The 26938-nt window shown below is 35.8% G+C and overlaps 1 protein-coding gene across 1 annotated transcript in view; it reads left to right on the plus strand.

Annotated features, from left to right (window-relative positions):
* LOC308496842 (leucine-rich repeat-containing protein 63-like) overlaps nucleotides 1–26938 on the plus strand; it is a gene marked incomplete at both ends in the record, with an annotated part of 68300 nt that overhangs the window by 24543 nt on the left and 16819 nt on the right. Inside the window, 2 exons of the mRNA XM_081046642.1 lie at nucleotides 9165–9263; nucleotides 17424–17560. Of these exons, the coding sequence (XP_080902768.1) occupies nucleotides 9165–9263; nucleotides 17424–17560 (236 nt within the window). The remainder of the gene's footprint in view (nucleotides 1–9164; nucleotides 9264–17423; nucleotides 17561–26938) is intronic.

Consider the following 26938-nt stretch of genomic DNA (forward strand, 5'->3'; position numbering starts at 1 on the left):
GTTAACTGTTTGTCCAGTTGGTACAATTCATAATGAATAATCCCTCTGATATCAAAAAAGGTTAGCAACATCAGTGCAACAAGTTCACAAACTTAATTGTCAGACCTCCTATGCTAGTTACAAAATATATACTTTAAATATAAATACACTGATGGTTAAAGATAAAACTGGGGTAAAAGACTGTGGTAAAAGTTAACACTAGGCTTATAAAGTTCTCATGGCTATATTTCTATGGCTATATATGTATATATGGCTAACGTAGAAGATAACACTAAAAATAAAAAGTTAACAAAATATAGGTAGAGAGGATCTGGTCCAGATGGCAGAGTAGGTAAATACTGTGCTTACCTCCCCTCAGGACCATGTCAGAATTACAACTAAACTACAGAACAACCATTATTAAGAATCACCTGAAGTCTTGCTGAACAGAAGCCCCACACTAAGGTCATGCAGAAGAACCCATCTCGAGATCTGTAGGGTGGGCAGAGATGCAGAATGGGCTGGTCCTACACCCATATATAATCATAAAAATCAGGAGGGATATCTCGCCTATGGATTTTCCCTCCTGGAGGAGTGAGGGGGCTCAGCTCCTCACCAAGCTCCCAAGCCCAGGATTTCATAGCCAGGGAGAGAACTACCCATAACTTCTTTTGAAAACTAGCTGAGATTGTGGCTGAGTGAGACAAAGGGTGGCTGCACCCCCTCGGTGTTCCTCTTAAAGGACCCATGCACAAACTTACTTGTTGATGGACTCACTTACTCTCAGCGCAGGGCTGGGGCAGCAGCTCAAAAGGCACCAGGGACATACAGGGAGGAACTGAGTTATCTACCTTTAGAGCGAGGGCTGGAGGGATGCCTTTCTCCTGGATGAAGGAGCTAGCTCAAGTCATTGTTTCTTTGTTGAGTCCTTTCCCCTCTCAGTGTGCAGATGCAGGCAGCCACCATATCTGAGTCTCCATCAGCCTGGCTAACAGTGTTCATTCACCCTGATTCCCTGAGACCTCAGCCCACAAAATTATTGGGCCCACCCAATCATTGTCTGAATGGATGAGAAAACAAGACCCTCGAACATAATGCCTAAAAGAGATTCACTCCAGATAGAAAGACATACACAGACTGAAAGTAAAGGGATGGAAAAAGAAATATTTCATGAAAATGGGGGGGGGGGGTTGGAGGATATATAACAAGACACAAAGAAGGACCCAGGTATTTATCAGAAGAAACCCAAAACACTACTTCAAGGGGATGTGTGCCTACATATGTTCTTTGAAGCATTCTTTACAGTGGTCAAGGTGTGGAGGCAGCCTCGGTCTCAGTGATGAATGGATAAAAAGTAGGTGGTACATATATACAATGGAATATTGCTCAGCCATGGCAGGGAATGGGTTCTTGCCATCTGCGGGGGCATGGATGGACCTGGAGGGTATTATGCTGAGTGGAGTGTCAGACAGAGAAAGAAAGATGCAATGTGATTTTGCTTATACAAGGAATCTAAAGAACAAAATAAACAAACAAGCAAAGCAGAAACAAAGTCATAGATACAAAGAACATTTTGATGGTTGCCAGACGGGAGGGTGGTGGGGTGATGAAAAGGGGGAAGGGATTAAGAAGTACAAATTGGTTGTTACAAAGTAGCCATGTAGGGTAGAGTATAAGAAATATAGTCAATAATACTTTACTATGTATGGTGTCAGATGGATACTAGACTTATCTGGGTGATAGATGGGAGAGGGTTGGAGGCAGGGTGAAAAAGGTGAAGGGATTAAGAAGTACAAATTTATTATTAGGAAATAGTCATGGGGATGTAAAGCATAGGTAATATAGTCAACAATACGTTAATAACTATGTATAGTGCCAGGTGGGTACTAGACTAGTCAGGGGGATCATTTCTTCAATTATGTAAGTGTCTAACCACTATGCTGTCCACCTGAAACTAATATAAAATAATATTGAATTCAAACTCCAATTGAAAACTTAAAATGAAGGAAGGCGAAGGGAAATAAGAGGTTCAAATTTCCAGGTATAAAACAAATTAAGCCATGAGGATATAATGTACAGCATAGGGAATATAGTCAATAATATTGTGATAGCGTGGTACGGTGTCAGGTGGTTGCTGGACTTATGGTGATCACCTCTTTAGGTATATAAATGTTGAATAACTATTGTGTACACCTGAAACTGATATAATATTGTATGTTAGCTGCATTTTAATAAAACATCTTTTAAAAATGCAAACAAATATATGAGAGAAATTTCAAAATGTTTAAAGGGTCAATTCATCAAGAATATGTGATAGTGTAAACATGGATAGATGTGATCACAAATGCTTCAAAATTCATAAAGCAAAAATTGACAGGACTAAAGTAAGAAATAGAGCAATTCACAATCATAGGTGGAAATTAATAACACAAAGCATTGATGCACAAGTAGTAAAAAACAATTCAATAAAAATGTAGAAGACCAGAAATAACTCAGTCAACCAGCTTGACTCAGTTAATATTTATGGAACCCTAAACCCAACCATGGCAGAATCCACATTGTTTTTAGGTGCACATGGAACAATCTCAAAACAGAATATATGTTGGGTCACATAAAACAAACATGTCTCAGTAAAATTCAAAAGGCTTAAATATTACAGAGTTTGTTCTTTGACCACAAAAGAATTAAAATAGAAGTCAAAAACAGTAAGATACCTAGAAAAACACTAAATGTTTGCAAATTAAACAATACACTAATAACAAAAAGTTTTAAACAGGGAACATAAAGGAAATTAGAAATATTTCAAACTGAACAAAAATACAACATATCTGAATTTGTAAGGAATAACTAAAGGAGTATTTAAAGGGAAATTTATAGACATATAGATTTATTAGAAAAGAAGAAAGCTATAAAAATCAGTTATATTTGATATCATCTTAAGAAAGCAGGGAAAAAAGAGCAAATTAAACCCTAAGTAAGTAGGGAAATGAAAATAAGAATGAAAATCAAAGAATTAGAGCACGTATAAACAACGTAGAAAAAAATCAACAAAGTCAAAACTTGGCTCTTTAAAAAGATTAATAAAATTGCTAAATCCAGAATACGATTGATTAATGAAAACAGAAAACTCTAAATACCAAAGTCAATTTTGAAAAGCAGAAGTTCCTGCATTTCTTACAGAAAATAATTAAATATCAAGAAAAACATTTTCCCAATAAATGCAACAACTTGGATGAAATGGAAAAATTCCTTGAAAAACACAACTCGCTGAAACAATGAAAAGAAGAAACAAAACATCAGATAGTCTTGCACCTGTAAAACACTTAATTGAAATTTTAATTAAGAGTTGTTACATGGAGAAAACTGCAGGTACGTAGGACTTCACTGGTGACTCTGTCAAACATGTAAGGAAGAAATAATACCATTTTACACCAACTCCTTGAAAAAGTAGAGGAGGAGGACTGCCTGCCTGCTCATTTTATGTGATGCCTGTACAACTCTCATACCAAAGCCAGACATGTATATTATAAGAAAGAAAAATTATAGATTAATGTTTTTCATAAATACAAATGTAATATCCTTAGCAAAGTATTAGCAAATCAAATCCAACAAAATTAAAAATGAAGATTAATACATCATGACCAAGTGAAGCTTTCCCAAGAAATTCCAAGTTGTGTAAATATTTGAAAATCGATATTTATTTTCAACAATATCATCTCAACAGATGCAAAAACTTGACAATATTTAACACCCATTTAAGATTTTTTTAAAAAGCTCTATGTAAGCTAGATTCAAAGTAAACTTTCATAATCAAATAAAGGGTTTCTATGAAATATCTGCAACCAACATCATACATAATTAATGATTGGATACGTTTTCCCCAAGATTGGAAGCAAGGCAAGAAAATCTTTCCTTTCACTTTTATTCTTCATTGTAATGAAAGTTCTAGTCACTTAAGGTAAGGAAGAAAAGTCCTAAAGATTGGAAAGGAGTAAGTAAATATTTCTTTTTTAGCAGACAACATGGTTGTGTATGTATAAAATCTAAGGAATCTAAAAAAAAATCCTACTTATAAGTAAATTTAGTATGGTTGCAGGAAACAAAGTCAATATTTTAAAAATTGACACAGGAGTCTTATCAGGGAACAAATTCATAGGAGCCATTGAGAAATCTGTCTTTCACATAGTTAAAACAAAAACAAAACTAAAACAGAAAACTTCAACAGATCCTTCACAAAAGATGACATACTAATATGAATATGGGCATCACTGATTTTCAGCCTTTCCTTTTCTTATTTATGTAATTAAGGCTATGCATTTTCCTGTAATCATGCCTTTAACTGTATCCCCCAAGATTGCTTCATTATCCCTGAATACTTTAGTACATATTTCCTGCAAGCAAGGACACTCTTTTGCATAACTACAGAGCAGACCCTCAAAATCGGGAAATTGATATTGATGCATTACTGTATCCAATCAAAGAGACTCCAGTTAAATTTTGCTGATTTATCCAGTAATGTTCTTTATAACAAAGGATTCAATCCAGGGTCACATGTTCTATGTGGTTGTTTTAGTTTCTTTCAGGCTGGTACGTTTGCAGCTTTCTTTGAATTTCATGACTTTGAAACTTTTGAAGATTACAGGCCAGTTATTTTGTAAAATGTCTATTAGTATGGGTTTGTCTTGTATTTTTCTCATGATTAGATATAGATTTTTCACCTTTGACATTAATATCTCAAAAGCTTTTTCTCATTCTATCTTATCAAGTGGTGCATGATTTCATTTTATCCCATTACTAATTGTGTTCACTTTGATTATTTAAGGTGGTATCTTCAGGGCTTCTCCACTGTTACTCTTTTATTTCATTGTATTTAATAAGTATATTGGGGTACTTTGAAACCATGCAAATCATCCTATTTCTCATCAAACATTTTATTTATTTATTTATTTATTTATTTATTTATTTATTTATTTATTCATTCATTCATTCATTCATTCATTCATTTATATCACTATTTTATTTGGTGAGTATAATCTGTCATACCATTATTTATTTTTATTCTCAAGTTACCCCAGATTTCATTAGTAAAAGCCCAATCAAGTTAGTTTCTCTGTCCTTTTCACATATCTCCATCATACTTCCAGCCCCAGCCCTGGAATCTGCCATTTTTCTAAGGACTCCTGGTTACTTTTAGTGATGAAGCCAAGATCTGGGCACTTGGTGTTGTCGTTGATATTAGGGTATTATAGACTCTTTCAGCGGGCAAAGCTAGTTAATAGGTGTGTGCACTAGTACACACACACACACACACACACACAAACACACACACTCAAAACTGAATTTCTATCAATACATCCAACTCTGCTCTAACACTACAAGAGTCATTCCAATTTTCTCTCTTGTTAAATATATAACTCCCTTCTCCAACAGTGAGAAAATTGGCTTCCATTTTCCTTAATTTTTGTACTTATTCAACCAATATGTAACCAACCTGGCTTTTTTTGCTGTCATCCCCTCACCCACATATACTCTCTCCTTTCTTTGCTTGGGATCTGAGACACTCCCCTATGTTGACATCCTCTTCACATTATTTGGGTTCTTCCACTCTATACCAGAATTTTCTCAAGTGTAGATATTTTCCTTGCCTTACTCAGGCAATGACTCATGTCAGGCTGTTTCTCTCCTGCCTACATAGATGTCTTTTATTGTGGCTGATTTTAAGATTCCCTCTTTGTCTTTGAATTTAAGCAGTTTTACTATGATGTGCTTAGGTGTAGTTGTTAAAATATTTATCTTTCTATGGTTCATAGCCCTTTTCGAATATGTGATTTTATCTCTCATCAGTTCTGTCAAATTTTTTCAGGATCTTTTCAAATGTTGCCGCTGCTCCCATTCTTCATGTCCTCTTCTTACTGGAATCCAGATGCATCCATCTTAGAACTTTCCACCCTGTCCCATATATCTCTTACTCTGTTTCCTGTATTTTCTACCCCTTTTACACTCTATGCTTTATTCTGAGTATTTTCTTCTTATCTAAATTGTAGCTTCATCATTCTCCTTTTAGCTTTGTGAAATTTGCAAAGTCTTTAGTTTTCATTATTTTTTTAAATCTAAAACTTCTATTTAGATATTTTTATTGTTTAAATTTTCACTTTATAATTTATCTTGATAATTTAATTTCTTGAGCCTATTAATAACAGTTTGTTTTTTTTAGCACATCTCTGATACATCCAATATGTGGATTATCTGTGGGCCTGTTTCTGTGGTCTATCATTTCTCTTTGTTTTTTGTCCAATTATTGTCTTTTTGCATCTCTTTTGATTTTTGATTGCATGGTAGATGTTGTATAGAGATAGTTTGAGGCCCTGGATGATGTTATCTTTTTCCAGAGAATTTTTATTGTTACTTCTGGCAGGCAGAGGAGCTAGGGAAGATTCACATTAATACAATAGAGAATAAGCTGGTTTAGTACTGGGCTTCCATCTTTGTAGAGCTTTCCTGTTAACCTTTTATCCTAGGGCTGTAGCCTTTCAGCCATCTCATACTAAGCCGATGGCCCTCCTCCTCGATAAGCGCTGAATTCCAATTTTTATCTCCCTAGTCCTATGACACTGGTTATAGTTCTATTCAGCCTCTTGACCAAAGCTTTGGATTAGGCAAATGACTTTTGGAGAAAAATAGTGTTGGGTATTATGTTTATCACCCTGAGATTCCCTTTTCTCTGGAATTTTGTCTTACTAAGTCCTGGCTACCTTGGTAATTCCCCAAGCCTTTGTTGTATTTTTCTTTTCTTTTGGATTTATTGGGAGAGTTGGTTTGAAATAAGGTCTGTGACCATTAGTAGAAGTGAAAAAAATCAGATTATCTGATTTTGAAGATAATTGCTTTAAATGAGAGGTTGGCAAGCTTTTTCTGTAAAGGGCTACATAGTAAAATTTTAGGCTTTTAGAGCTACATGGTCTCTGTCACAACTATTCAGCTGTGTTATATTGTACAAAAACAGCCATATACAATACCTAAATTTATGAGCATGGCTGTGTTCAAATGAAACTTTATAGAGAAAAACAGGTGGCAGGCTGTAGTTTGCTAACCCCTTCTTTAAATGAAGGAAGAATACAGCTTCTAAAAAGTTGGGAGGATCTAGTAAAAAAAAATTATTTCCACAGCCATTAATATTAGTTTAAAAAACATTTGACTCCAGAGTAGGATCCTGAGCTCTGTGGGGTGATATAAAAGAATTAAAAGTTATTATTCCTAATCTATCTCAGGGGCTTATTAAAGAAACAGATTTTATATAAACAAAAATTTACACAAAACAAATATACTGATTAGTATGATACAGACTCAGTGCATAAGTGCTTAAAGGTTGCTAGAGCAATTCAAGAGACTGAGAAAGCCTCCACATTATTAGTGCTATTTAGTTCTTCACGTTCTTTCCATGATAACCGCAGCAAACAGACTTTATGATGGAAGGGTAAAAGAGAGATCCAGGGTACCTGTGGTGGGCAGGCCTCATGGTATATCCACAGTGAAGGTCCCTGGGATTCCATGAGGCAATGTGAAGGTTATGCATATTCACTTATTCAGCCAATATTTATTAAGAACCCACTACGTACCAGTAGTAAAGTATGTATCTGTGTGCAAAAGAGAAAAGGTACCTATTTCACTGAGCTCATACTTTATCAGAGTGAGACCATACATACATATATTCATACATAGTCTGTCCTATGGTGATAACAACTATTAAAAACAATAAAGCAAGTGGAGGGCCAGAGAGACATATGATGGAACACTGGTTTGAGATGTTGGTCAGGAAAGACCTAGCTGATCAAATGACTTATGAACAAACAGCTGACTATAAGCAGGCTGCTGAATGAAGTGAAAAGATAATTCATAGCAGTAGATGGGGGAAGAACTTTCCAGGCAAAAGGAAATGTAAAGGCACTAGTTATCCGAACACACTAAGTGGAATGATTAGAGACTGTAATAGACACATTACTGCTACATAATTGAGTGTACCACTAATTCTTCAGAGAAGAGAAAAGTGTTTACTAACAGGAGGAAAGAGCACCTATTTTTGTCTACTACTAACATATAGACATTCACAAATATTAGTACTTTATTAAAAGGTCAGTCTTGAAACCAGCATTATTAATTCCAACTATGAACCTTTTCAATCTTACATAGTACGTCCTGTATATAACCTATGCAACACCGCCCTTCACTGCAAGCTGAGGTTTGATCCTCCAGCATTCGAGTTCCTTGGTTCATTTAGTTATTCCCCACTGATTCTATGATCCTTATGAAACAAATGTTTCAACTTCCTTGGAGCATTCAAGATACTGGTGGCACCAGTCATGTTTTAGTCAGTTCGGGCTACTATGACAACATGCCATTGATTGAGTAGCTTAAACAACATTTATTTATCACAGTTCTGGTGGCAAGAAAGTTTAAGATTGAGGTCTCAGCTGATTTGGATCCTAGTGAGAGCTCTCTAGTTTATAGCTGTCTTCTTGCTGTATCCTCACATGGCAGGGAGAGGGAGAACTCTGGTCCCCTCCTCTTCATATAAGGGCACTAACCCCTTCATGAGGGCTCCACCCTTAAGATATCATCTTATCCTAATCACCTCCCAAAGGCCTCACTTCTAAGAGCCATCACATTGGGGATTAGGGCTTCAACATATGAATTTGGGGGGACACAAACATTTAGTCCATAAGGAGGCATAAGTTTTCCTCTTTCAGAAATTGGTATATTTAATTAAGCAAGTAATTTTAGATATGTTATATTAATAGAAAGAAAACAGAGAAATAGAAGTAGAAACATGAAAAAACCCAGGGGGTAAAAAGGATAATTAAATATAAATTTACTTGTATTTCAGCATGAGTGGACACTAAATAAACTGCGCATTATTATCTGAAATAATGCCTGTCACACATATATCACTATACTTATTACGTACGTGAATATTTAGTATTGTTTCTATTTTGTTTTTATCCTTTACATATTTACGAGATTATCACGATAGACTTAAATAAATGAATGAAAACGAGCATAGGTTTGTTAGTGTATTGTATCAAACATTTTCATTCATAATATGTGTTTGTTTTTCTTTTTTTATGCTGGTATAAAATATTTTTTGCATTGCTAACACTTCTCTCTTATATCTTATCATTTTCTTTTAGGGCTTTTTTATTCTGAATTGTCCAGACTTAACACCTTTGGCTTTCCAATTGATATATCTTAATTTATCATTTAATGATATCCGTTCCTTTCCCACAGAAGTAAGTCCATTTTTATTATTGTATTTATTGGAATAATTTCTTATTATGAATAATAATTATAGTAAAAATAGACATGTGATACTCGAGTTACTATAAAGTAAATATATTTTGGATTGTATCCAAAAGGCTTATTTTCAGAAGTATCAAAAGTACAGTACATCTTTCTTAGGAAGTCCCAGGACATAATCCTCAAAGACTGTGTTATGGTCACACTCTCAAATATGTTCTCATAATTGTACAATGTATGTAAAAGAATTTGTTTATTCTTCTAACTGAATAAAACCTAAAATAAAACTTATCCATGTGTTAATCAGAAACTTTAAAAACAAAGTTTAGTGACGAGGTAATATGGTGCTGTAATATGCTTTAATTATAGGTCAAAGTAGGATATTCTGCATAATAAAACATATCAGATAATAAGATATGGGATGAGCTAATTCAATGTCATTTTAAATAAAGGAGTCATTATGAGTACTTAGAACAGATAATGTTGTCAGTGTTTTTAGTAATTTCTTCATTGGTCACTGGGTGATTTGTTGTTTTGTGAATTGACTTCCTGAACATTAAGTTTTAGTAAATTGATTTTTAGAAAATTGACTTGCTTTCTATTTCAAACATATTTTCTATAATTTCTCTAAATATTGTGTTTTTATTTTCACTAAAAGAGTTACTTTTTCTTTTCTAATACACAATGAGAGTTTTGTTAATTTGGCCAGGATGAATTCCCTAGGATGAATTCCCAAGCTAAGAATTCCCAAGGAATATAAGGATCTTAGTTCTTCACGTTAGTTTTAACTTTTCTTCTAAGTAGCCATAGGTGAGGCTGTGTATCCGCCAAAGCATACTCTATCCACTAAAAAGAACGTATAAATATAAGGAAGCTCTTCAGATGTAAAATTTAAAGTGTCCATTTTTCAAATGATAGAGCTTGTCATTAAAATGCAGATCTGTGTTGTATAGCTACAGATAAAATATTCCAACCAAGATGGTAATATCCAGGCCATATATATGGCCCCAGAACACATTAAGCAAAAATGAAAAGAACTGAAGGAAAAAATAGAAAATTCAACAATAATGATCGCATACTTCAATAGCCCACTTTCAATAATGCATAGAACAACTAAGCAGAGGATCAACAGGGAAACAGAAGACTTGGACAACACTGTAAACCATTCTAACCTAACAGACATCTAATGGGACATTCCAACTGATAGCAGCAGAATACATAATTTTAAAATTCAAGATAGACCATTGGTTGGGCCACAAAAAGTCTCAATATATTTAAAAGAATTGAAAATCACAGAAAGACTATTTTTGGCTACAGTGTAATGTAATTTAAAAATCAATAACTGAAAGAAACTTGGAAACATATGGAAACAAAGCAACACACTCTTAAATAACAAATTATTCAATAAATAAATCAAAAGGGAAATTAGAAAATACTTTGAGTTTAATGAAAATGAAAAGACAACATACCAAAATTTGTGGGATGCATCTACAGCAGTACTGAGAGGGAAATTAATAACTATAAATGCCTGTATTAAAAAAGAAAAATCAGCTTCCAGTCAAGATGGCAGAGTAGGTAAATACTGTGCTTGCCTCATTCCATGACCACCTCAAAATTAAAACTACAGAAAAACTATTATTGAGAATCACCTGAAATCTAGCTGAACAGAAGTCCTATAACTAAGGACACACAGAAAAAGCCAAGTCAAGACTGGTAGGAGGGGCAGAGATGAGGAATTGGCTGGTCCCACACCTACATGTGACCATTAAAAATTGGGAGGGATATCTCAGCTGCAGTGGTCCTCCCTGAGAAGTGAGGGATCCTAGCCCCACACCAGGTTCCACAGCCCAGGGTTCCAGTGCCAGGAAGAGATGTCCCCATAAATTCCGGCAGTGAAAACCTGTGGATATTGAGACTGAGTGGGACAGTGGGCAGCTGTCACCCCAGGCATTCCTTTTAGAAGGCCCGCACATGAACTTACGTGCTGAGGGACTCACTTGCTCTCACTTCCAGCGCTGGGGCAGCAGCTGGAAAGGCACCAGGGACATTCAGGGAGAAACTGAATTGTCTAGCTTGAGAGAGCGGGCTGAAGGAGCAGTTTTCTCCCAGACAGAAGTGCTGGCAGAGGCCATTGTTCCTTTGTTGAGCCCTCCCACCACCCAGCCTGCACATGCAGGAGGGTGTGATATCTGTGTTTCCTAGCTGACACCATTTGCCCCATCCAAATGACTAACTGAGATCTGGCCCCACCCAACTGGCAGGCTCACCAGAGATGCTTCCAGTGGCTTTTCCATGCAAACAGACTTACTTGGCTCATGCTGTGGACTTTACTAAAATCTCCCAAAGGTTCACAAACCCAAACAAGCAGCATCTGGCCTCAGCTTGACCTGTACCTCTTAATAAGTAGCCCCAAGCTCAGCACTAGAGGAAGCTGGCTTCAGTTCACAGCTTAGCCTCTCCAAGGCACCTCCAAGCCCAGTGGCAACCATCTGCAGCTCACTTTGTAGCTCATACCAAGTGGCCCTGGGCAGTGTCCTGCACCAGAACTCACCCCCCAATGGCCCCCAAACCAAAACACCCAGTAGCTAGCTTCAGACCAAACTAGAGCACCACCCAACAACCTCCACAAATGACACACCAAAAGGGCACACACAGCAGGCACCAGAGCCCCACTAATGTGAATCCTTCCCCTGCATAAATCCTCCACTGTAGTTATGGCCAGTTCTCATAATCAGCCTGAGGGTTAATCCCTCCCTTGACATGCCAACAGCAATCAAGGCTCAACTACAAGAGGACCATATAACCTACACAAGGGACACACCTGCAGCACCCAGTTCTGGTGACCAGGGAGACTGTGCCATGAGGCACCACAGGACACCTACTACATAGGCCACTCTACCAAGAATGGGAGACACATCAGCTCTACCTAATATATAAAAACAAACACAGGGAGGCAGCCAAAATGAAGAGACACAGAAACACAACCCAAATAAAAAATCAGAAAAAAGAGTCAGAAAAAAACTAAACAAAATGGAAATAAGCCATCTACCAGATGCAGAGTTCAAAACACTAGTTATAAGGATGCTCAATAATCTCAGTGAGCACTTCAGCAAAGAGATAGTAAGCAGAAAAAATGGACATAAAAATCCTAAAAAAGAACCAACCAGAAAAGAATAATATAGTCACTGAAATGAAGAATATTTTGAGGGCATCAACAGTAGATTAGATGAAATAGAGGATCGAATTAACAATTTGGAAGGAAAAGTAGCAGAAAACACCCACAGAACAGCAAAAAGAAAAAAGAATCCCTCCCCCTAAATGAGGAAAGTTTAAGAGGCCTCTGGAAAACATCAAGCTTACCAACATTTGCATCATAGGGCTACGAGAAGGAGAAGACAGAGAGCAAGGAAATGAGAACCTACCGTGTTTCCCCAAAAAGAAGACCTAGCCGGACAATCAGCTCTAATGTATCTTTTGGAGCAAAAATTAACATAAGACTTGGTATCATGTCATATTATATTATATTAACCTGGTGTTATAGTAAAATAAGACCGGGTCTTATATTAACTTTTGCTCCAAAAGACTCATTAGAGCTGATTATCCGGCTAGGTCTTATTTTCAGGGAAACAGGGTATTTGAAGAAATAATAACAGAAAACTTTCCTAATCTGGCAAAGGAAATAGATATACAAGCCCAGAGTCCCCCACAAGATAAACCCAAAAAGGCCCACAGCAAGACATATCATACATAAAATGCCAAAGGTTAAAGACAAAGAGAGAATTTTAAAAGCAACAAGAGAAAGGCAGTTAGTTACCAACAAGGGAGCTCACATAAAACTGTCAGTTGATTTCTCAGCAGAAACTTGCAGGCCAGAAAGATTGGCAGGAAACATTCAAAGTGATGAAAAGCAGGATACAACCAAGATTACCCAGCAGAGCTATCATTTAGAATCAAAGGACAGATAAAGAAAGAGCTTCCCAGATAAGAAAACGCTAAAGGAGTTCATAACCACCAAACCAATATTACAGGGAATGTTAGAGGGACTTCTTTAAGATGAAGGGGAAAAAAAGATAAAAAATATGGGTAATAAAATGGCAATGCTTGTGTACATATCAATGATCACTTTATTTTTTTTTTTTTTTTTTTTTTTTTTTTTTTTTTTTTTTTTATTAGGAAGAGTTTATTTTTTATTTTTTTATTTTTTTTTTAATTAATCAATTTATTTATTAGTTTCAGGTGTACAAAACAAGGTAATACTTAGACGTTCATCATTTATATCCCTCATACTGTGAACCCCCCTCCCCCCATCCACTATCCCTCCGACCTCACACTGAACCATCACATTATATATATAAAATTATAGTTGGCATTCATTAATGTTTAGCTTCTGATGTACAATGCCATGATCAGGTATCCACAGTATCCCTGAGGTGGTCTCCCAAATAGGACGCATGTCCATCGGATACCCAACAAAATCTTTACAACATTATAGAATACCTTCCCCAAATTAATTTTCAAAAGAAAAACCCTGAGGCCATCTTGTGGTTACCAGCTGCTTCCAAATCCCTTCACCTTTCCCCTTATCCCCAACCCCCTCCCACACACCCATCTAACCACTCTCGGTTTTTTCTCTGCGTCCCCAAAACTGACTCTGATTAGTTCATTCACATAGTCTTTTCTTTAGATTCCATATATAAGTGAGATCATATGGTACTTGTCTTTCTCTTTCTGACTTATTTCACTTAACATAATGTTCTCTAGATCCATCCATGTTGCTGCAAATGATAAGATTTCTTTCTTCTTTATGGCTGCGTAATACTCCATTGTATAAATGTACCACAGCTTCTTAATCCAGTCATCTACCGATGGGCATTTCGGTTGTTTCTCAATGATCACTTTAAATGTAAACAGATTAAATGCTCCAATCAAAAGAAATAGGGTGGCTGAATAGATAAGAAAACAAGACCCATACATATGCTGCTTACAAAAGACTCACTTCAGATCAAAAGACACAAATAGACTGAAAGTAAAGGGATAAAAAAAGATATTTTATAAAAATGGAAGTGAAAAGACAAGCTGATAGCAATAGTTATACAGACAAAATAGACTTTAAAACAAAGTCTGTAATAAGACAAACAGAAGGACCCAGTGATTCTGCTTCTGGGTATTTATTTGAAGAAACTTGAAACACTAATTCAAAAAAGACATATGCATCCATATATTCATTGCAGCATTATTTACAATAGCCAAGACATGGAAGCAACCTAAGTGCCCATCAATAGATAAAGAAGAAGTGGTACAAATATACAATGGAACATTACTCAGCCATAACAAAGTTGAAATCTTGCCATCTGCAACCACATGGATGGACCTAGAGGATATTATGCTAAGTGAAATAATTCACACAGAGAAAGACAAATACTATATGATTTTCCTTATATGTGGACTCTATAAAACAAACAATCAAACAAACAAACAAACATACAGAAACAAACTCATAGATATAGAGAACATTTTGATCGTTACCAGATGGCAGGGATGTTGGGGAGATGGGTGAAAGGGAGGAAAGGGATTAAGAGCCACAAACTGGTAGTTACAAAATAATCATGGGATATATAGTCAATAAGTATAACATCAGGAATATAGTCAATAATATTGTAATAACTATGTATGGGTGTTGAAAACTAGATTTATCAGGGTGATCACTTCATAAGTTATATAAATGTATAATCACTGTGTTGTACATCTGAAACTGATATAAAATTGTATGTCAAGTGTAATTGAAAAATTTAAAAAAATATTAAAAAAAGAGAAAGAAAAATCAATAACCTAACCTTTTACCTTAAGTCACTATATGAAAAAACAGCAGACTAAACCTAAATAAAGAATAAGGAAGGTGATAATAAAAATTAGTACTGAAATTAGTGAAATTAAGAATAGAAAAACAAAAGTAAAAAATCAACAAAACCCACCTGAAATCTATGTAACTTTACTAACAATTGTCACCCCAATAAACTTTAATTAAAGAAAATCAACAAAACCAAGAGTTGATACTTTGAAAAGACCCAAAATTGACTAACCTTACATAGATTGACCAAGAAAAAAAGAAGACCCAAGTTACTAAAATTAGGAATGAAGGAGTAGATATTACTACCAACCTTACAGAAATGAAAAAGATTTTAAGACAACAGTAGTATACCAACCAACTAGATAACTTTAATGAAATGGACACACACCTAGAAAGACACAAGAATGGCCTTGAGAAGAAATACATAGAAAGTCTGAAAGGCTTTATAAAAAGGAAAGAGTTCAATTGTAATTTAAAACTATCCACAAAGAAAAGTTCAGGACCATATAACTTCATTGGTGAATTCCACCAAACGTCTTAGGAAGAATTAACACTAATCCTTTACATACTCTTCCAAAAAACAGAAGAGGAGGGAATACTTCCCAATTCAAACTATTAAGCCAGTTAACACACTAATACCAAAACTAGACAAAGATATTGAAAGAGAAGCAAACTACAGAACAATATGTCTTATGAATAGAGATGCAAAAATCCTCAAGAAAATACTGGCACACCAACATATAAAGAGGATTTTATACTATGACCAAGTGATATTTATGCCAGGAATGCAAGGTTGGATAAACATACAAAAATCAGTCAGTGCAATACACCATTTCAATACAGTAGGGAGGGGGTAATATAATTATATCAGTAGAGAGAATAAAAACCAGAACATTTTACAAGAAAAGCAAAACATTTTACATCCTTTCATGACAAAAGCACTCAACATCTAGGAATACAAGGGGATGTCCTCTACTTGATAAAATGCATATACAAAAAACCCATAGCTTATATCATACTTAGTAGTGAAAGATTCAAACTTCTCCTCCTAAGATCAAGAACCAGATGAAGATATCTACTCTTTCCATTTTGTATTCAACATTGTACTATACTTTCTAGCCAAGACTGTTAGGCAAGAAAAAGAAATAAAAGGCATCCAGATTTAAAAAGGAAGAAGTTAAACTATCTCTAGTTGTAGATGACATGGTCTTATACATAGAAATCCTAAGGAATTCACTAAAAAGATATTAGAACTAATGAATTAATTCAACAGAGTGTAGTGTACAAGATCAATATACAAAAATCAATTGCATTTCTACATAATAGCAATAAACAATCCTGACAATAAAATTAAGAAAGCAATTTTATTTACATGGAAAGGAATCAAATATTTAGCAGTAAGTTTAACAAAAATAAACTTATACTCAGAAAACTACAGAACATAGTTAAAAGAAATTAAAGGAGACATACTTCAATGGCAAGACATCCCATGTTCATGGATCTTATGACTGAATATTATTAAGATGGCAATACTCCCAAATTGATCTACAGATTCATTGCAACCCCTATGAGAATTACAAATTGTCTTTTTTATAGAATTTGACAAGCTGATGGTAGAGTTCATAGGGATATGCCAGGGACTCCAAATAGCCAAAACAATCTTGGAAAGGAAAAAGGAACTTGGAGGACTTACATTTCTGACTGCAAGGATGAGCTAGCTCTATTCCACCAATTTTAGAACTTTATGATGATTAAAAAGTTTAATTTAATGTTAAAGACAGCTAATGTAAAACTTTATTATGATACACCAGAGAGTCAGAAATGTATTAATCAAGCAAAGATCATAGATTTAAATGGTATATTCTATTTTTAAATTTCATGTGAGAAATCAGTGTATATGAAATCATAATGATATGAGAATGAAACAGTCTGGCTATGATATCTGACACCCATTAATTACTAAAATTTCACTTATTTTCCTGGTTCTCCAGATATCTTCCTCCTTCCTTCTTTGCATAATTGCCTCCTATGAAACTCTGGGTTGATCAAACAGGATGACTTTCTCATTCATGAGTCAAGGGTATATATGAGTACAGTAGTTGTGCTAGTTTACTATATCATGCATACTAGTGCTGTTCAGTTATTTTTAAGGCTTTCCAAAGGTACTTATTGAGATATATGATACAGACAATTAATGTTACTATACTAATTCTACATTAATTCAAAGGGTTTCTAAAATGTAACAAATAAGGATTTACATACTTTGTTATTCTACTCATGTTCATTTCTCTTTTCTTTTCCTCAGGTATTTTGTCTCAAATATTTACAAATACTAATCCTGAGAAATAATCCTATCAAAGAAATCTCTTCTGAAATTCAACAACTTAAGTCCCTTAGAGTTTTCAACATTGCCTTTAATTTGATTACGACTCTTCCACCTGGGTAAGGTTCATAATCTGAGATTATAAATAGCTGAGAAAATAAAAAGCTGATGATTTAGAAAAGGATTGATTCCCCTTTTGAAAGTAGCCAGCAACTTTTTAGCTGTTTTATAATTCTTATTCTGTTCTTAGTAAATTGATTTTTTATTGTGTTAAAAAAAAATCTTACCGGCTACATAGATGGCAATTAATATGGGGCTAGTGAATACACATCTAGAATCCATCATCTGAGTACGGATTAAATGAACACTAACCACATAAAAAAGCTCAGGTAAGAACCTTGCACCTATCCCTTGACAGCGTTTTTAGATATGGAAAGAACACTGAAATCTAGACTTTTAACTTCAAAGTTGATAATCATCTATTTGAACTGGAGAAAGTCATTGAACCATTCTTGGCCTCAATTTCCTAACCTATAAATTAAAAAAATAAGCCTATATGATATCTATGATCCTTTAAACTCTAATAGGAATGTTGAGGACGTGCTCTCTCACTTATATATGGAATCTAAAGAAAAGACTATGTGAATAAACTAATCAGAAACAGTTTTGGGGACACAAAGGAAAAACCGAGAGTTGTTAGATGGGTGTGGGGGGGGTGGGGATAAGGGGAAAGGTGAAGGGATTTGGAAGCAGCTGGTAACCACAAGATGGCCTCAGGGTTTTTTTGAAAATTAATTTGGGGAAGGTATTCAATAATGTTGTAAAGATTTTGTTGGGTATCCGATGGACATGCGTCCTATTTGGGAGACCACCTCAGGGATACTGTGGATACCTGATCATGGCATTGTACACCAGAAGCTAAACATTAATGAATGCCAACTATAATTTTATATATATAATGTGATGGTTCAGTGTGAGGTCGGAGGGATAGTGGATGGGGGGATGGGGGTTCACAGTGTGAGGGATATAAATGATGAACGTCTAAGTATTACCTTGTCTTGTACACCTGAAACTAATAAAAAAAAAAAAAAAACTCTAATAGGAATGTTGATATTTGGGTTTAAAAGAGATGATTTACCCCCCCACACACACACACATATATAAACTAGTAATTATTTAACTCCTATTGAAGTTTTAATCCAAAACCTTTGCTAAATGCCAAAACAAAATACCCTTTTGAGTAAAAGTTTAACAAATTGAATGTAGATTAAGGGCATAGGGACAGGTACTCTTAGTTGAACATTTTGCAAAAGAAAATTCTTATAGTAATTAGGAAAGTGCATCGAAATTCATTTATAATGTTCATCCAGCATTGTTTGTAACTAACAATCCAACAAATTCTACATTCATAAACCATAAAATTATTTAGTCATTTAGAATAATAAAAGGTATATAAAAATTACACTATTTCTGTATAAAAATATACATATGCACATCACACATTATACATTTCATATATATATATATATATATATATATATATATATATATATGTAATAAACCCTAAGGAAGTAAGAAATTTGCATAGATATTTTATTTCTGTTTGACTCATCTATATTTTTTTTACAGTAACATAAGTTGTGTTTTCCCTGCCTTGATACTAGAATAAACCATTTCTCTAAGGAAACCCTGTTTTCTTTTTATTGGAGAATGGCATTTAAAAACCAATATCTGGGTGCTGAATGTCCCCATTGCTACTGGGATGACATTGCTTCTAGATACTTTCAGCAGACAGAGCTAAGTAATATATGTATGTATACTAATCTGTTGTATACATATGTATCTATAATTGTTTCTGTGTGTCTATTTATTTATACAAATATACACTTACATATATACACACAAACATATATACATAAGTGTATACATATATATATAAACATAAATTCATACTGAATAATCATAATTACATACTTTAAATAATCATAACTATCATTTAAGCAAAATATAAAAATTCATTAAGCAACTAAAACTTGATCATAACTGCATGGTCAACATTGTTCATTGTTTAGAGATTAAGCAAATTATTTTGAACTATTGGTCATAATCGAAAAGTTTTAAGGAACTATTTCTCAAAAATATTAGTGTTTCTAGAATAAAGTAGTACATTTTTATTAAATAACATAGAATATATATGCATATCAAGGGATTATTCATAGCATATTGAAGCCAAGAATTAAAAACATAATGGGAATTATAGAAATGATAATAATATAATTATTGTGGAATTAACCTAACTGACCTCAGAGAAAACTTAGAGAAAGCTCTGATATAGGTGAAAATGTTTATTTGTAGAGCTTGTGAAATGAAAACTCAAGTAGAGGACACATGCAGTGAGGAATGAAGGTGCTGAATTCTTTGTATTTAAATCTTGCTGTCAGAACTCTAGCCCACTGAGCAAAAAGACCCAACATAAAGTAGCAGGACTTAAGGAGCAGTAACTGAATAAAACTGTGTGAAATGCAGTGAACCAAACAATTATGCAATTGCATATTATTACTATTACAAGCAATTGTACTGGTGTACCTTGAATGTCATATTTCAATTTTTGTAATAAATTCAGTAAATGTTTATGAAGTATCTACTGTGTGCTCCTAGGAGCTCACCACCTAGGGGGAAGGTAGACAATTGAATATAGTTGAGTAAAGTAAAATAATGGAGAAGCACGTTGTAAAATTCCCAACAGTGGCATGTAACCCAATCTGGAGAACCAGAGAATCAGAGATGTGAAGAGATGATATTTCCCTGGAAGAGATGATAATTGACCCAAATCTAACTCAGTATGAATTAGCCAGGTTAATGGTGAGAGAGCAAGGGATAGTTGGACTGATTATGGGGTGGATATTTCTTTATTTTTTTAAATTAGTTTCAGGTGGGGGTGGATATTTCTTTAAATAAAAGTGACAACATTTATGCAAAGACGAGACATATGAAGCAACATATATAATGTGGGATGGGAATCACAGCAGTTTGCTCATTGGGGAGCTTAGAAAGCCAGGCCAAGTGGTAAGAAATAAGCATTGTACAGTAAGCAGGAACCAGATTATCTGGGGGCACTGTGAGCTAAGACAAAATACCGAAGGTGCCAAAAGAAAACACAACATAAACATATACAAGTGGACACTGGTCAATGTTGCTCAAGCAGTAGTTCACCATAATCAGAAGTGTCTGGACGCTGATGGTAACCACTTTGAGTACCTCTTGAGATTGCAAAAGTCAAACGTGACTTGCATTCATCTTATGTTACCAATATATATTTAGTATTACAATTTTAATAATTTTTCCTTTCTTAAAATGTGTATACATTTTTTGGGGGGGCACCTTCTGTATTTGTATTTCATGCTATCCTCAATGAGCAGCCATTAAAGGGTTTTCCATAGAGGAGTGCTGAATTCAGACCTATAGTTTAGCTCATGCTTGTGGCAGATGGAGGATGGATGTGAGGTGATAAAATGGAATTCAAGATGACCAGTTGGGGAGCTATCACAATAGTCCAGGAAAAGGGGAAAAGAACTTAGACCATACAATGATAGCACAGAGAAGAAGGAACAAATTGTTAAGAAATTGAGGTAAAATCTGCAAGATCTGGTATTGATTAGACATAGAGAGTGTAGGGAATAGAGGAGTCAAAGTGAAAAAAAATGTCAATCATGTGAAATATATCTATTGGGTATTTATGAAACACGAGGCTTTGTGTTAAGACTTGGGTTTAAACAGAAAAATAAAAGGGGCATTATTCTTTTCCTTATGGGGTTTAGAATCCAGGGAAGAAAACAGGAATTTTAACAAACACCACAATAAATATATAAATGTAAAGTATACTAAGGGCTGTGAATGAAGAGAATAAGAATGATGTCAGGAGGGAAACTGAGTGACTAAAAAAGGCTCATGTGAGGAAATGACATTTAAGCAGAAACTTACAAGTCCAGGCCAACAATAAAGAAAAGAATATATCATGCAGTGGGAATAATATATATGAAGAAGGTAAGAGCTTGGACTCTCCAAAGACTGACAATATATCTTATGATATAATAAAATAAGAGTGTGGTTCCAGGTAGGGTTCAAAAATTTAAGAGGGGCTAGTTTGGGAGATCATGTGAAGAAATTTATATTTTATTCTAAATGCAATGAGAAGCCATTGGTAGGTTTTAAGCAGGAGAGTAATAAGATTAAAGCTGAGGATATTTCAAGGAAGGAAAATAATATAAATTTAGCTTTAGATTAACATGTTGGTTTTGAGTTGTGATGCCTATCGCAAAGTTGGACTTAGGAATAAGAAACTCATGGGAGAGTTTTGTGCTAGAGATAAAAATTGTGAGTTATCAGCATGTAATAATTGAAACCAGGAACAATGTGTAGAGCAGTCCACTGAGGAGATTTTTCTGAAGAAAAACCAATGTTTCAAGTATGGACAAAAGAAGAGAAATTATAAAGGCTGAGGAAAAGAAAAGTTCAAATTGCATTAAGTAAACCAGATGTACCATAAAAGCCAAGCAAGTGGATTATTTCAAGAAAGGAAGATGACCTGTATTTAACAACAGTGTTAAATACAATAGAGAAACTCAGTAAGATTAAAGCTAGCAGTTTCAGTGGGAATGGTGGGAACAAAAGCCAATTTGAGGTAAGTTGATATGGAATGGGAGGAGAGAAATTGGTAATAGGGAGTGAAGACCACTCTTTGGAGAAATTTGGGTGCAATAAGGATGACAGAGATTAGATAAAAGCCAAAAAGAATGTGGAATCTTAGAAACATTTTGTTGTTGTTGTTACTTGGTTTAATAGAATACCTTTCTTATGGAAATTAAGGTATATTCACAGGATGATGGAAAAGAACCATTAAGGAATAGATTGAAGATATGAAAGGATGACTAATGATGCAAAATTTTATAGAAAGGGGTCATGGGCACAGGCGGAGGTGATGGTCTTGAACAGGAGGATTAATCCTCATTTCCTAAAAACTGGAGGTAGTTTGTAAGAATGAGTATGGAAAAAGATGCAGTTATATGGGTGAGAAAGTGGAAACTGTATTCAGTCAACAAAGATGTACTTAACTCCTACCATGTATCAATTGAGGGACAATACTCTGAAATCACTTAAATTAAGATAATCTTTAGAGCAAGAAGAGTTCAGATTGAAAGGAGCTTTAAAGACAGATGATTTGGTATTAATAATAAGATGGATGCAAAAGAGAATAAAATACACACAAAAAAATAAACTGACAAAATTTGACAGACAATGATGTGGGCTTAGCAAAAACTGGAAACCATGAATTTGTAGTGACACTAATCTACATTAATGTGTGATTTTCTTTAGTAGCTCTCGGTCACTCAGGTATATGAGTAAGACAGAGAAGGTAGATTTTATCCTCACTAAGATGACTTCTATGAGAATGTACATAGCAGCTTTATTCACAATAGCCTGCAACAGGAAACAATTCAAATGTTCATCAACAGAAAAATGAAAAAAACTAATTGTTTTATTCACAAAGCCCAAAAGGTAGTAACAACCCAAATGGACATTAATAGATTAATGGATAAACAAAATGTGACATACATGAAATAGATTATTCTTCATTCTTAAAAAGGAATTAAATTCTGGTACATACTATAACCAAGATGATCCTTGAAGATATGCCAAGTGGAATAAGTCAGACACAAAAGGACAAATATTGTACAATTCCACTTATATGATGTACCTAGATTAGGCAAATTCAAAGAGACAGAGAGTAGAATAGAAGTTACTGTGGGCTGGGGTATGGGAGACAAGGCAAAATGGGGAGTTATTGTTTAATGAGTAAAGTCTTTGTTTGGAATGATGGAAAAATTCTAGGAATGGATAGTGGTGATGGTTGCACAGTATTGTGACTGTAACTAATGCTACTAATTGTGCACTTAAAAATGATTAAGACTCATTCTGGTCAATATGGCAGAGTGCAGAGTAGGTAAATGCTGTGCTTACCTTCTCTCACAACCACATCAAAATTACAACTAAACCACAGAGCAACCATCCAGAATCACCTGAAATCTTGCTTAGCTGAAGCCCTATAGCTAAGGACATACAGGGGAAGCCACGTGGAGACGGGTGGGAGGAGCAGAGATGCAGACTGGACTGGTCCCACACCTGTGTGTGGCCATTAAAACTTGGGAGGGGGCCGGCCGGGTGGCGCAGGCGGTTAGAGCTCCATGCTCCTAACTCCGAAGGCTGCCGGTTTGATTCCCACATGGGCCAGTGGGCTCTCAACCAAAAAAAAAAAAAAAAGAAAAAAACTTGGGAGGGACATCTTGGCTGTGGGGATCCCCTGTGAAGGAACAAGGAGTCCCAATGCCTCCCCAGCCCAGGGTTCTAGAGTCAGGGAGAGAAATCCCCATAATTTCTGGTGGTAAAAACCAGCAGAGGTTGTGGCTGAGTGAGAGGGATGGCGGCTAGAATCCCAGGCACTCTTTTTAAAGGGACCACACACAGACTTACTGACGGAATCACTGGCTCTGAGCTCCACCACTGGGGCATCAGCTGGAGAGGCAGCAGGGACATATGGTGGGGAACTGAGTCATTTATCTTCAGGATGGGGGCTGGAGGGTCAGCTTTCTCCTGAATGGAGGACCTGGCAGAAGCCATTTTTTTCTTTGTTAATCCCACCCCTTTCCCAGTGTGTAGACACAGGCAGCACCATATCTGAGTCTCTATCAAGCTGACTTATAGCATTCGTTCACCATGCCCTGATTCTGAGACCCTGCGCTGCCCAACATTTGGGCACACCCAAGCTGCTTCCAGTATCTTTTTTGTACAAACCACCTGCCTGCTCATGCTGCACTTTCCTAGGGTCTCTCAAAGTTTCAAAGAACCCACGCAAGCAGCATCTAGCTAGATTGTGTGCTGTAACTAAAGCTGAGCAGCCCTAAACCTGGCACTAATGGCAACCAGCGTTGGTTTATGGTTTGGCCTCTTGAGGCACTTCCAAGCACAGCACAAGCAGCAGCCATCTGCAGATTGCTCTGTGTCTTCTGCTGTGTGGCCCTGGGTGGGGCATGGACTGAGGCTGAACTTGACCTGCAGTGGGTCCCCTTCCAGGTGGCCCTGGCATGGGGTGCCCAGTAGCCAACCTCAAAACTAGCTGGAGCATCACCCAGCCATTTCCAAGGATGACACACCCAGGGGACAGATTGGGCAGGCACCAGAGCCTTACTGAAGCAGGTCCTGCTCTATAGAGTCAGATCTATACCACAACTTCTTCACTATAGTCACAACCAGTCCTCATAACCAAAGAGCCCAAGGGCCAATCCCTCCCGCTGATGTGCAAACAGCAACCAAAGCTCAACTACAAGAGGAGGGCACACACAACCCACACAGGGGACACACCTGGAGTGTGCAGCTCAGGTGACCAGAAAGACTGCACCACTGAACCCTACAAAACACCTACTGCATAAGTCCACTCTATTAAGACCAGGAGACATAGTAGCCCTACCTAAAACACAGAAACAAACACAGGGAGGCAGACAAAAAGGGGAGACAAAGAAATATGCCCCAAATAAAAGAACATAACAAAGGTCCAGGAAAAGAACTAAACAAAATAGAGACAAGCAATCTACCAGTTGCAGAGTTCCAAACGCTTGTTATTAGGATGCTCAGTGATCTCAGGGAGAACTTAACCAAGAGATGGGAAATTTAAAAATGGAGATAGAAAACATAAAAAAAGAACCAGACAAAAATAAAGAAAGCAATAATGGAAATGGAGAAACATTAGAGGGAATCAACAGTAGATTAGATAAAGCAGAGGATCAAATCAGTGATTTAGAAGAAAAGGTAGCATAAAAGACCCAATCATAACAGCAAAAAGAAAAAAGAGCCCCCCCCAAAAAAATAATGAGAGTTTGAGGGGCCTCTGGAACAACACCAAGTGTACCAACATTTGCATTATAGGGGTACCAGAAGGAGAAGAGAGAATGCACAGATTAAAAACCTATTTGAAGAAATAATGACGAAAAACTTCCATAACCTGGTGAAAGAAATAGATACCCATATATAAGCTCAGGAAATGCAGAGTCCCAAGATAAAGCCAAAGAAGCCCACACCAGACACATCATAATTAAAATGCCAAAGGTTAAAGACAAAGAGAGAATCTTAAAATCAGCAAGACAAAAGTAGTTACTTACCACAAGGAAGCTCCCACAAGACTTATAAGCTGTTCTCAACAGAAAATTTGTAGGCCAGAGGGATGGGCATAAAATATTCAATACGATGAAAAGCAACGACCTACAACCAAGATTACTTTATCCAGCAAAGCTATCACTTAGAATTAAAGAACAGATAAAGAGCCTCTCAGAGGAGAAGGAGTTTATCACCACCAAACCAGTATTACAAAGAATTCTAGAGGGACTTCTTTAAGATGAAAAAATAAAATTAAAAAATATGAATAATAAAATGGCAATAACTACATACCTATCAATAATTACTGTAAATGTAAATTGATTAAATGATCCAATCAAAAGATAGGGGGGCTGAATGCTAAGAAAACAAGACCCTTACATATGCTGCCTACAAGAGACTCACTTCAGATCGAAAGACACACAAAGACTGAAAGTAAAGGGATGGAAAAAGATATTTCATGAAAATGGAAACAAAGAAATAAGAAGTTGTGGTAGCAGTGTTTACACTAAACAAAATAGACTTTAGAACAAAGACTATACCAAGAGACAAAGAAGGACCTTGTAATCCCACTTCTGGATATTTATCTGAAGAAACCCAAAATGTTTTGAGGAGATGGGTTCATCCACATGTTCATTGCAGCATTATTTACAACAGCCAAGATAGGAAGGCAACCTGGGTGCTTGGGTGTCCCTGAGTGGATGAATGGATAAAGAAGAGACGGTATGTATATATAATGGTATATTACTCAGCCGTAAAAAAGAATGAAATCTCGTCATCTGCAACAACATGAATGTGCTGAGTGTAGTATGTCAGACAGCAAAAGACAAATGTCATGATTTCACTTATATGTGGAATCTAAAGAACAAAATAAATGAAACAGAAACAAATGTATAGATATAGAAAACATTTTGATGGTTGCCAGATGGGAAAGGGTTTGGGGGTGAGTGAGAAAGGGGTAGGGATTAATAAGTACAAATTGGTTGTCACACAGCAGTCATGTGGATGTAGGGTATATAACATAAGGAATATAGTCAATAATATTGTAATAACTATGTATGGTGTCAGATGGGTACTAGATCTATCAGGGTGATAAATGGGATGGGGATTGGGGGCAGGGTGAAAAGACGAAGGTATTAAAAAATACAAATTGGTAGTTATAAAATAGTCATGGGATGTAAAGTAAAGCATAGGGAATATAATCAGTAATATGATAATAACTATGTGTAGTGTAAGGTAGGTACTAGTAAGGGGGATCACTTCATGGGTTATATAAATTTCTAACCACAATACTG

This window comes from Rhinolophus hipposideros (genome assembly GCF_964194185.1).
Source record: "Rhinolophus hipposideros genome assembly, chromosome: 4".
Classification (NCBI taxonomy): domain Eukaryota; kingdom Metazoa; phylum Chordata; class Mammalia; order Chiroptera; family Rhinolophidae; genus Rhinolophus; species Rhinolophus hipposideros.